Below are 13,614 nucleotides of genomic sequence, written 5' to 3'. Positions count from 1 at the left end.
TCTATTGTCTAATAGAGTATGAAATAATTTGAAAAACATCCAAAAGATTGACCTATCCATAAAAATATTTTCTTCACATGTCTTTAATGGTGCTTTATTGGATTTAAAGTGTTGGGTTGAGATACTGTGCTTCATTCAAACATACTAGTAAGATCACTTGTCAATCTCTTAGCAGCTCTTTTTTATTTATTTATTTATTTATTTATTTATTTATTTTTGGCTGTGTTGGGTCTTCGTTTCTGTGCGAGGGCTTTCTCTAGTTGCGGCAAGCGGGGGCCACTCTTCATCGCGGTGCGCGGGCCTCTCACTGTCGCGGTCTCTTGTTGCGGAGCACAGGCTTCCGACGCGCAGGCTCAGTAATCGTGGCTCACGGGCCCAGTTGCTCCGCGGCATGTGGGATCTTCCCGGACCAGGGCTCGAACGCGTGTCCCCTGCATTGGCAGGCGGATTCTCAACCACTGCGCCACCAGGGAAGCCCTCTTAGCAGCTCTCAATAATTTACTATGAATAAGTGTAACCAGGCCTTTTGAGAATAGGGTTCTAGGTAACTCAAGTTTGATAAGGAGAAGAGTAGAGAAAGACATCAGAGTATCAGATATAAATGTATAAGAGATTCCTGAGCTGAAAACCCTGAGCAGCTAGAAGGAAATACAGCAGAATAGAGTGACTCAGGAGAGGGAAAAAGAAAGTTGCCCAAACAGACTGGATGTACTTCATGTGAATAAGTACAAAGCTGGTGTTGGGACCTTTCATTTTCATGAGAAGTGCTAACTGCCTGAGAAAGAAGTTTCAAGAGACTTCATGATTCTTTCAATAACAGAGAGAATAATATATCCCAAATAAGTTGACCAAAGTTTTCATGATAGTAGGTCATCACTGTGCATCTTCTGGAGCTTTTGGTTTCAGGTAACCTATTGAGGAATCCAGATGCCTAACAGAAGCTTGCTTTGTTTTGCTTTGTATTTTATGTTTTGAGTTCAGACATTATCCAAAAAGGATATGTGAAGTATTTCCAATAATTTGTTTGACCTATAATGACTTATTCTATGCGTGGTTATATTCGTTTCCTCATGATGTTGGAAAGTTTTTGTTTTCTTGTAGTAGTTAATACTTTACATCCTGAAAGATTTACTGGACTTGACCATCTACAAATACATACAAACTGTTCTCATGAGTTGAAAATATAGTCTTGAAACAAATTTGAAATGACAACACAAAGTAGTATCCGTTCACTGTCACAAGAACAGAAAGAAATTGAACCAGCCCTAAAAATTCACTTTGTAGCCAAGGAAATGGTTTCCATAAAATTGAAAAAATGTCTCAAAGCAACAGTATTGTATTTCTTAAGCTATTGCTGTTACTGACATAAAAAGAATTCTTTCAATAATTCTTCTTCGGCCTTGGTTGGTGACACAGTGGTTATTAGAAAAAAACTGTAAACAGCTCTTTTCTATGCCTCCAGGCATAATAAAAAAGAGACTCTCACTTGAGTGTCACCTGCTTCAATTATTAGATGGGTTTAAAGTAATATGATTCAGTACATAAATCAAAATGAAGCATGATCTTTTACCAGTACAAATTTGCAGAAGTGCAATGTAGTTTCATCAAGTAATGCCAACAATGGTCTAAATAAAATTATGTTTAAGTGGTTACAAAGGCAAGATGGCATAGTGTAAAGAATTAAAAGTAGGACACTCCATTACCATACAGCCCTTGATCTCTCTGGGTTCCAGTTTCCTTATCTGTAACATGAGGAAATGCCACTAGATTGTGTCAAATGTTCCTTCTAATTCTAACAGTTCAAAGATATATGCAAATGTTGTGGAACTATTGGGGAGAAAGTCTTTCATGTAAATAGGTGATATTCAACCGTGTAAATGTGGCAACAGTATTTTGTCACATATTCTCCTTCAGGGTTGTTGCAGTTTTTTTTCAATAGACTATTTTTTACAGCAGTTTTAGATTCACAGCAAATTTGAGCAGGGGTCCCCATATACCCTTTCCTTTCCTACACTCACAGCCTCCTCCACTATCAACATCTCATACCAGCGTGGTACATTTGTCACAAGTAATGAACCTACACTGACATGTCCATAGTTTATATTAGGATCTATAGTTTACATTAGGGTTGAGTCTTAGTGTTTTACATTCTATGGATTTTAACAGATGTGTAATGTTAAATGTTCCTTCAATTTTTGTATTGTCTTAATAGCCAGATCACTGTGTGATGCTGTAAAAAGGCATTAGAATATTCCCCATAGTGAGTGTAAAGCAATGACATCCAAATAATGGTACTTTGATGCTCTCTTTAAAAAAGAAAAAAAGATTCCCATAGATTATCCATTCATGCATTACCTCAGAAACTATTCCTAGTTTATCTTTGTCCCCCATAGCAACTTAGCTGTGATGTACTACTCCTAGCAGATAGTAATCAACATTTGTTAACATTGAGTTGGATAACTCCAATTTGAACAAAAGAGATAAAAGATGAAAAAAGAATATAAGCTGGAAAAGTTCAGTCAATCACCATTCTCTGAGTAGAATTTCCTCTAGTTAAGTAATATCCTATTATGTGATTATTGTGAAAAAGTCATAAACACCCCCAAGGTGTGGGTGGGGGAACTGAATAGAGCATTACTCACTGGAGATCACATTACTAACTGGAGCAGTGAGCTTTATTTTGAAGGCTTTTCCCCTAACTAAAATATATCTTTTAAAACATCAAATGCAGTATTCATTCATCAGGAGGAATATCACCCAGCAGGCCAGGATTTTCAAAGCTTAATATTTTTTTTTTTTCCAGTGGAATGGGACTTTTCCAGTGAAGTGATAAGAATACATTGAACATTTAAAAAGAGCCACAGGGTCTTCTTTCTTCTGTGGATAGTATCCAGAATTGCTTCATCTGGTGAAAGAAATCCTTTCACTGCAGAAAACTTTAATTCATTACAACCAAAACCCAGCAAGATTCAGATATGTTAATCCTTGTGAAATGTACAGGTTTGAGCATATATTTATCCCTGAGAATTGTGGTAGTGAATTGGTATTACATAAATTACGATAGTTATACTTAACAAGTGATCCTCCTTCACACCATTTCCTTATTATGTTTAGAATAAGGGGCAACTGTGCTCTTTCATTTTGTCATCCTTACCTTTGATTGATCCTAAAAGTAGAGATTATGTCCTGAAGTGAATGCAGTTAATGAAAGAAGAGGAAATAGAATGTCTGCAAAGGGAGCTAGTAGAGGAAGAACCTATAATCAGGTTATAAAGGTCTTGATAAAAATAATAGGGGGTGATGTATCAAAAATTTTCTCTATCTCTCTGGAGCAATTCAGTTATTTTCCTTTCTTCCTGCCTAAAGCAGCTTCATTCAACCAAGTCACAGAACTTGTATGTTGTCTACAATGCTATTATGAATCAAGTTGCTGACATTCTTATGCTCACATATTTTCATAAAATGCAATTATTAAAAGATCAGACAGTATAGTAGATGGAAGCACAAATGTACGTGGAGACATGGTTGAAAACTCTTGATACTACTGCCAGCACCACCATCATCATTAGTGTTTCAGTTCGTTTACTGTCTGCTAGCCTCCTAGGTTTACATTTAATGACTTCAAATTGCTGGTGATGTTATTTAATCTTTAAATATCTGCTCTACAGACTATTCATTATCATCATTAGTAGTAAGTTCATTTTCACTAGAGGCGTTTACTAATGTACTCTTTCTGTCCTCAAGAAGTTAAGAAACAACTATACTCTATGCAGATAACTGAATAGAAAAAATACTATCAGTCAAAGAACAGAAAACAAAATCTTTGCTAACTGGGAGCTTAAACATAGCTTGCAGAATATGTTTGTAAATATATATCACATATGCTAATTTCTACAATTTATTAATTTCCATTATTAGGTATTGTTACTATTTTCTGAGCACTCATGTATCTCAAGCACTGTGCTAAACATTTACAGACATCGATCTAAATATCCCCAAAAGTGAGGAAACTGAGCCTCAGAAAAATTAAGTAATTTATCCAAGGTCATAGAACTAGTAAGTGGTTAAACTGGTTTTAGAATCCAAGTTGTCTGTTGCAAAAGTCTGGTCTCTTCCCACCGTATGTTTTACTGGCCCCTAGGTCTCTGGCCCTCTTAGATTTCAAAGCAAGTTTTATCTTGCTATTTTCTGATTAACAGTAGAAATTTTAATAGACTCAAACACTCTAATTTCACATGACTATTCCATATGCCTATATCCTTTTGCATTTAGAAGAAATTGATTTTCCAAAAATAATTCCTTTCTAGGAATGTAATTTTAAAATGTGGCAGGTATAATACGAAGAATACAGAGTTTTAACTAATAAGTAGTAATTGCTCTATGGAAAAACTATTTTGATACAAAATATGTTTATTATAAAATATTAGTAATTACTAAGGATTTAGAAACAGGGAGAGTACTATTCTTTGCAAATATAATTATCTGCTCTCATGGCACATTATATGAAACTTAACCATTTCAGGGCCAACATACAAACCTTGGAGAGTGAATTCAACTCATACAAATAATCAGTTTGCCCTTAAGGAACAAGAGATTTACAAATGATCTAATCAGGACATTTGACCAAATGGCTTATTTGATATTTGTATTTGGAAATTTATCAAATACTTTCAAAAATCATTATGGAACCTTTAAAAGAATCAACTATGTGATACCGGCTAAAACAAGGGACTGTGTGTACTTAGTAAAAATATATACACATATATAAGTACACCCTTTTCAAGAAGTTCAAGTTTTTCTTAGTTTTGCACCTATTAAATCCTATATAATAAAATTCTACAGAATAATGTGTACGTGAATAAGAGGCAGGGTGGATTACGCATGGTAGGGTAGTGAGCCTTCCACAAAAAATGAGGTTGGATCAAAGAGCCTTGTTTGATCAAAAATCACACTGATTTTGGCAAAATTTACATAATGCTCAATAAAATATGTTATATTTGTTCTATATTTCCTTTCAGAAAAAGCCATTTTAAAAAACAGGAAATTTGCCTCTTTGTGATTCCAAATATTCGGTGCAAATAATTTTCTTAAGAAAAGTCACCTTTTAACCATTTGTAAAAATCCCCAGTAATTCACTAATTTGTAGCCAAAAATTCATTAACACGTGATTGAACAAAATTTGTTAGAGGCGAGGGAAATAATAGGCTTACTACCAGAAGCCCATGTGCTGCTGCTTAAAGATTTTTTTAAAGATTATAGATCAAAGAACTATTTTTTTAACATTTGATAAAATTGTCTTTACATATATAAAAAATATACTGGGAACATGCAGTACATCTTCAACACCAAAACATTAACTCAGGAAGCATATGATTTAGTTGGATGAGAGATGGAGAAATTTGTTTTTATAAATTTAATCCTTCAAGTGTAGAATAATAAATATGAATATTAATGAAAGAAGTATACCCAATGCTTATGCTATATCTGAATTTAGCAATTAGAACAAAAATTTATTTCCTTCAATAAATTTAACAGTTTCTACCATCAATTCCCAATCACACAAATTCTATTTTTTTTTTAGCCTTGCCGTGCAGTTTGTGGAATCTCAGTTCTCCAACCAAGGACTGAACCTGGGCTATGGCAGTGAAAGCGCTGAATCCTAACAACTAGACCACCAGGGAACTCCCCACAAATCACGCATTTGTGTTAGCCACAAAAAAATGATAGTGTCCACTCTGCTTTCTTTCACTGCTTGCTAAAACAAGAAGATAAGGTAAAATCTGACTCTGAAATAATAGCTACTGTATTCAAAAGTAATATAGAATGGTTTAGCATTTATAATTGTTTCCATTATTTGGATTTCATTTGCTATTACCTGTGTTAGAATAGATAACCACATCCTGGAAAATATTTTAAATAAGATTACGTTTAAGTAAATAATAAATCAAAATGCTTTATTTTTAATATTTATAGTTGGATTAACATAAAAGTGTCATTTGAAAGATAAAAAAAGATAGAAATAAAAATGAAGCAACCAAATGCCAATCATGGCATTTTAATGTACTTGCAATTCAAATGTTATATGTTAGAAAAATTCTGCTTCATTTTTTTCAGACAAAACATATTTACAACAATTTGTGTTAGGCTTAAAAATTCATTTCTGATTTGCTTTCTTATTCCTTATCTTGACTATCAGAGTACAGATGGAAAGGTTATATTTCCATCATGTTTAATAAATCAAGGGAAAGCATTATACATAAATTATGAATAAAAGCTATTTACCTGCATGGAAATCTATTCCCACAGCAAATGAAGTTCCTGATATAGGCATCAAGGCATCCATTTTGTCACTTGGTTCCAGAGGTATTCCCCTGATTCCTTCATGAACAGAGTACATAAGAAATGACTCTATACCTAAATTTAAAAGGAAACAAAAACAAAAGGAATATATAACATTAAAATCATTCCATTAGCAGGAGGTGGGTATCAAGATGGCAGAGTAGAAAGACCCCAAACTCACCTCCTCCCATGGGCATGCCAAAATTACAACTACTTACAGAGCAACTATCTATGAGAACAATCTGAAGATTAGCAGAAAAGGTTTTCCACACCTACAGATATAAAGAAGGAGCCACAATGACATGGGTAGGAGGAGCAGAGACATGGTCTAGTCAGGACACAAACACACCCCCAGGTCAGTGACCCACAGACAGGAGAGAAGTCACAACCACAGAGGTCCTCTCTGAGGAGTGAGGGGTCTGAGCCCCACACAGGGCTTCCCAGCCCGAGGATCCTGCACTAGAAAGACAAGCCCCCAGAAAGTTGGGCTTTGAAAATCAGCTGGACTTGTTTCGGAGAGACATACTGGAAACAGAGGCTTCTCTCTTAAAGAGTGCACACAAAATCTCACATATTCCAAGTCCCAGCACAGAGACAATAGTTGGAAAGGTGCCCAGGTCAGATCCACTTGCTGATCTTGGAGAGCCTTCTGGAGAGGCAAGAGGCAATTGGGAAGCCCCCTGGGGACTGACAGGCTGGCAGCAGCCACTTTTGGGATCTTGGGATGCTTTTCAAACTAGTCCAAAAAAATTCAAGAGGAAGAACACCTCCAAATTCATTCTATGGGGACAGCATCACCCTAATTCCAAAACCAGACAAAGATGCCACAAGAAAATAAAACAACAGGCCAAGATCACTGATGAACATAGAGGTGAAAATCCTCAACAAATATTAGCAAACTGACTTAACAATACATTAAAAGGATCATACATCATGATCAAATGTTATTTCTGCCACAGATGCAAGGATGGTTCAATATCCGTAAACCAATCAGTCTGTTACACCACACTAACAAAATAAAGGATAAAAAATTATATGATAATCTCAGTAGACACAGATAAAGCTGACTTTGGTTGCCTAAAATCTGTATGGATGAAGTAAATGCATCAGAACTAAGATTTTTCAAAACCTCATACCTCGACATGACATGCGGTTCTTTTGGAGATAATATCCAACTGTACACATGCAAGTCCTTGTAGTTTCAGATGTTGGTAAACAAAGCTGAGAACATCCACCATTATTTAGTTGGCAAGAATTGCTGCCTGCAAAGTAGGAAAACAAACAAACAAAAGAAACATAAAAATCAAAAAAACTAAAGAAAGTATAATTCAATATCAGTAATTTGAAGAAATATTTATGCTATTATTGATTTATAAATGCAGCTATTTCATATTGGTTAGTATTGTATTTTATTCCCTCAAATAATTTGAAGTAGCAAATTATGGTTGAAGTTTCTCCTTCCAAAACAGCACTGCATAGTGATTACAGACAACAGTACTATACTCAATTTATAGAATCAATTTAACTTTGAATACAATTTGAATACAATTCAAAGTTGCTAAGAGATTAGATCTTAATTGTTCCCACCACAAAAAAGAAATGATAATTATGTGATGTAACAGCTAGCACTATGGTGGTAATCATATTGCCATATATTAAGTATCAAATCAACACATTATACATCTTAACCAACATTATCTGTCAATTATATCTCAATAAAAATACATTTACAATAAATAAATAATTTTTTTGTAAAGTAAGATACATGAGAGGATTCATAGTTATAGAAGAGCAAAAGGAAATTGGTGTGCCGTGAATATGGTCATAGATCTTTGTAATATTTTAAGATCACAGAAACAAGGAAATCTCTTTTCTGACTTCTAAATTTCACTTCAACTCTACAGTTACTTCCTTTTCAAGAATACTTTATCCAAATGTATCAAATAAATAGTTGTTAATTTATATTACTGACTCAACTCAAAGATTATACCATTGAAAGTAAGGAGGTACATATATACATATATGTATAATTGATTTTTTAAAAGCAAGGAACTAAAATTTGCCATTCCAAGGAACATAATTCTTCCAAAATAGATTTAAAACACACCCATAAGAGTTATCTAATTAACTGGCATATTAATTTTCCTTATTCCTGTGAGGTAGCAATGACAAATATTAGGTAATCACAGGTCAGAATTCTATAAAGACGGTCCATTAAATTTACTAGGCCCAATGTGCTAATTAAAGCTGGTAACATAAAGTTAAGTAATTTACAATCTTATCCATCAAGTTCATTAAATATCCCAGTTTTACAACATTTTTATTATTCTAGGACATGCAATGCCATTTACTGGATGTTCAAACTCTGATATGAAGTACACTAAATCCAGTGAGAATTACAAAGCATTATGAAAGCTATATATCAATAGTGCTCTATGGAAAATTCAAAATACCAATGTAGCTCATTATTTCTAATCTCCTGAATTCAAGACAGTCTGATTGGATTTAATTGTTCAATCAAACCTGTCACAAGTTCTGTCATTTTTTGAAGTGTGAAATAGTCTCAACTGGGGAGATTTCTCAACAGGAGATGTACCACATTCTCTGCTCATTTCTTATACCTGGCAGTTGCTCTTATGTAGGTCCACATACTAGGATTTGAGTTGCCCTGAACTTCTGAAATGATTACCTTTATCTCATATATAAACTAATGGAGATTCATTGATTTATTCCCTTTTTTCCAAGCTGACTTATAATACTAAGATGAATTTTCAGCTCTATGATTATTTTAATAATGAGACAATTGTATTTATGGATCTACAGTAATTCCATACTGACCATGTACATATTTCATTTTATAGAAAGCATGTGAATGTACATTAATGCAATGCCAATCTATAGAGATACGCATTTGGATATAAATTTACTTCGACTACCACTAAAGACTGGAAAGCTGGGAAGAGATTGACAAGTGATACTTGTCTATAAAGTTTGAAAAAACACCAAACAGAGAGTAGGGGAAACAAGTGAATTGAAGAAGTAAAGAAAAATGGATTAGAGTTGATTTATAAAAACAAGAGAAAATGAGGCATTATATAACCTTGATAATATCCAAAATATGTGAAAAAAGAAGAAAAAGGAGATCCTGGGACTGTGCATTTTTAAACATAATAGTAATAATTATTTTTTATAAATAATAAAATTAACTATGTTAATGTTGTACAACAATAACACAATCCGTGTATCATTTGTTTAGTCTCTAAGGGAAAATGGTGGTGAAAGAGAAAAGGCAAAAAAATTAAAACACATCATTATTTTAATAAGTATCTTTGCCTATTAAATATAGATTTGATGTAGGAAAAATATAGAGAGATTTTTAAAGTAATAATTTAGGTAGTGAATATCTAGCAGGTTAGAAATACTGGTTTGGCTTAATATTTTGTAATGATATTGATGTTCAAACCTCATTCCTAAATTCTCCAGTGGAAATAGAAAGTCCACTTGACTAACGAGAAGTCTCAGCTCTCCAGTGATCTGTGTCAAAAATGATAAATGAAGTAGCTAATTGTACTTTGAAATCCAAAGTGGTAGTAATGTTAACACCTTAAATAGTCCTAAATTGCTCATATTTCATACTATGAAGCTTTTAAGCTACCTGCTGTGATTCTGTTAATGGGACTGTCTTTAATACAGATGCTTTTATCAACATATTCTTCCAGTAAAAACAGTATTTTCACTGCATTTTAAGCTTAGTCATATTATACCATAAATTTCTAAGTGCTAGAGGGCCCTGTCAGTTTGGTAATTCTTTCACAGTGCATAGAAGCTACAACTCTACCTATAGAATCAAATCCTTAAAAGATGAGGGGGATCTTGTTAAAAGGAACAATGTGAGACAAGCATAATACAATGAATTTTTCTTCCAAGAAACTATTGGAACTGTACCTACAAAATTCAATGTATTATATTAATTTACAATTTCAAAGTATGTGTTTGTTCACATTTTGAAGGAATAAATATAGATTTTTAAAAAATGTTTGGAAATATCTCTCTCTAATTTGTATTTTATAATGTGTGTTTTCAGATATAATCTCATTCAGTATAGACTATGAACTAAAGTTTATCATAGTACTGTAAGTTTTTACACTTAACAGATTGTATTGAAATCCACAAAAGTGCCATGATATTTTATTTATTGAGTGCCAGTATTTTATTCCCAGTTAAATAATCTATTTTCCATGACTTGAATGCCAGTAAAATTATTTATTTTGATACAGAAAATTTTCTATTAAATAATTCCTAGTGAAAACACTCCTGTCCATTATTATAGACAATGACCAAAAAAAAAAAACATATCAGAGAATAAATACAGATTTTGTGCCTAAGAGTTTGGGTGTCAATGTCTTCTCAACCATGAACGGATCCCAGTAATCAGTTCATATGGTTTTACAAAGCAATTCTTTTCTCTTAAAAATATTTTTTTTCCTGAAAAAGAAATATTTCCTGCTGCTCCTGGTAAGAAAGGATTCCAGACCAAAATTTGACCCATGCTTTTTTCAGAAAAGGTAACCATGAATCTGGTCTCCACTTTGTCTCCGGCTGTGCAGGAATGGCTCTCAATTGGTATCTCCAGTAAATTCTGCCTGCTTGATTGCTGTCACCTGTCTTCAGAATTAGTGATCCCTTTGGTTCACTATTCTTATCTCTACTCTTATTTGCTTTGATCTACATGCCCAAATCCTTTAGATAAAAATCGTTTTAAGTTTTCTTGATATTTTTTTCCTAAGCAGAAAAATATATGAAGAAAAGGATTTCATGGCAGAGATTTAAGTAAGATAGTAGAATACAGAAGAATATTTTTTCTAGGAAGGGAGTTCTGCTAATGTCATGGATCATGAACCAAAAACTAAGAAGAGACTAGCAGGTGTAGGGCTGTACTGGCTGGCATCTCTAATCTAATTGCCATTTGGGAAATGTGACAAGTCCACCTATGTAAACCATCTATCTCTTAGTTCTCTCACTCCATTTCACTGCACACCATTTGGACAAGCAAAAACAAAAAAGCAAAATGCTTAGAACCAAACAATGTAGTGCTTTTGGTTATGAAATTCTTGTATCAACATAGTCCATGTGAAGTCCCCTAGTTCATTCTGTTTCTGGGCATAATTATACATTGAATATATTTTACTGGGATTTTTTTCTTATTCTTATACTTTTAAATCAAGAACTGAATAAGACCTCTTTGAAGACCTGACAAATTAAGATTCCTTGGGCAGCTTTGCTAATGTTTTGAAACCTCATTATATACCTTATGCTAAAGGCATTCCTTCTACAGTATTAAGCAGCACTTGCCACCTCCCCTTTTTTTTTTTACTAGAAGAAAAACAGGGAACTTCAATTTTTGACTTGAGAAAATAATATGAAAAAAGAGAACATTATATATTCAAAAGGCGGCACAAATGCATTACCGTGTGACTTACCTTCCTGTGCTTCTTTATCATACACTTTCATATGAACGACCCCAGAAGTCTTATTTCTTAGAACAGTGGGGTTTCTTCCATCTCTTTTGCTGCAGGTTCCCAGCTGAGCTAAGTTTTGGTCTGCCCACCACAGTTTCTTATCTATAAAAATGAAAAGAATTTTTTTATGAAAAAGATAATCATCTTATTAAATAATAATAAAGAACTATTAAACTCTAGTGCTTTCTGATTTCTTTTGTTAAATTCCCAAACCCTGTTTCTATGGGAAACAGCAAAATCATTTTTACTTTTTTTTTTAATTTTTAAATTTAATTTTATTTATTTTTTTATACAGCAGGTTCTTATTAGTCATCAATTTTATACACATCAGTGTATAATGTCAATACCAACCACCCAATTCATCACACCACCATCCCCAACCCCCAGCGGCTTTCCCCCTTTGGTGTCCATAAGTTTGTTCTCTACATCTGTCTCAACTTCTGTCCTGCAAACCGGTTCATCTGTTCCATTTTTCTAGGTTCCACATACATGTGTTAATATACGATATTTGTTTACCTCTTTCTGACTTACTTCACTCTGTATGACAGTCTCTAGATCCATCAACGTCTCAACAAATGACCCAAATTTCGTTCCTTTTTATGGCTGAGTAATATTCCATTGTATATATGTACCACTTCTTCTTTATCCATTCGTCTGTCGATGGGCATTTAGGTTGCTTCCATGACCTGGCTATTGTAAATAGTGCTGCAATGAACATTGGGGTGCATGTGTCTTTTTGAATTATGGTTTTCTCTGGGTATATGCCCAGTAGTGGGCTTGCGGGATCATATGGTAATTCTATTTTTAGTTTTTTAAGGAACCTCCATACTGTTCTCCATAGTGGCTGTATCAATTTACATTCCCACCAACAGTGCAAGAGGGTTCCCTTTTCTCCACACTCTCTCCCGCGTTTGTTGTTTGCAGATTTTCTGATGATGCCCATTCTAACTGGTGTGAGGTGATACCTCATTGGAGTTTTGATTTGCATTTCTCTAATAATTAGTGATGTTGTGAAGCTTTTCATGTGCCTCTTGGCCATCTGTATGTCTTCTTTGGAGAAATGTCTATTTAGGTCTTCTGCCCATTTTTTGATTGGGTTGTTTGTTTCTTTAATATTGAGCTGCATGAGCTGTTTATATATTTTGGAGATTAATCCTTTGTCCGTTGATTCGTTTGCAAATATTTTCTCCCATTCTGAAGGTTGTCTTTTCGTTTTGTTTATGGTTTCCTTTGCTGTGCAAAAGCTTTGAAGTTTCATTAGGCCCCATTTGTTAATTTTTGTTTTTATTTCCATTACTCTAGGAGGTGGATCAAAAAAGATCTTGCTGTGATTTATGTCAAAGAGTGTTCTTCCTATGTTTTCCTCTAAGAGTTTTATAGTGTCTGGTCTTATATTTAGGTCTCTAATCCATTTTGAGTTTATTTTTGTGTATGGTGTTAGGGAGTGTTCTAATTTCATTCTTTTACATGTAGCTGTCCAGTTTTCCCAGCACCACTTATTGAAGAGACTGTCTTTTCTCCATTGTATATCCTTGCCTCCTTTGTCATAGATTAGTTGACCATAGGTGTGTGGGTTTATCTCTGGGCTTTCTATCTTGTTCCATTGATCTATGTTTCTGTTTTAGTGCCAGTACTATATTGTCTTGATTACTAGAGCTTTGTAGTACAGTCTGAAGTCAGGGAGTCTGATTCCTCCTGCTCCATTTTTTTCCCTCAAGACTGCTTTGGCTTTTCAGGGTCTTTTGTGTCTCCATAC

The 13,614-nt window shown here is 34.0% G+C and overlaps 1 protein-coding gene across 1 annotated transcript in view; it reads right to left on the bottom strand.

The window, feature by feature from the left end:
• LRP1B (LDL receptor related protein 1B) overlaps window positions 1-13,614 on the bottom strand; it is a 1,676,205-nt gene that overhangs the window by 547,423 nt on the left and 1,115,168 nt on the right. Inside the window, exons 34-36 of the mRNA XM_068543688.1 lie at window positions 11,820-11,960; window positions 7,476-7,601; window positions 6,283-6,414 (exon numbers count right to left, since the gene is read on the bottom strand). Of these exons, the coding sequence (XP_068399789.1) occupies window positions 6,283-6,414; window positions 7,476-7,601; window positions 11,820-11,960 (399 nt within the window). The remainder of the gene's footprint in view (window positions 1-6,282; window positions 6,415-7,475; window positions 7,602-11,819; window positions 11,961-13,614) is intronic.

The sequence above is a fragment of the Eschrichtius robustus genome, chromosome 5, assembly GCF_028021215.1.
Source record: "Eschrichtius robustus isolate mEscRob2 chromosome 5, mEscRob2.pri, whole genome shotgun sequence".
Classification (NCBI taxonomy): domain Eukaryota; kingdom Metazoa; phylum Chordata; class Mammalia; order Artiodactyla; family Eschrichtiidae; genus Eschrichtius; species Eschrichtius robustus.
Note: the sequence above shows the minus strand (reverse complement) of the source record. Positions and strands in the feature narration are given on the sequence as shown.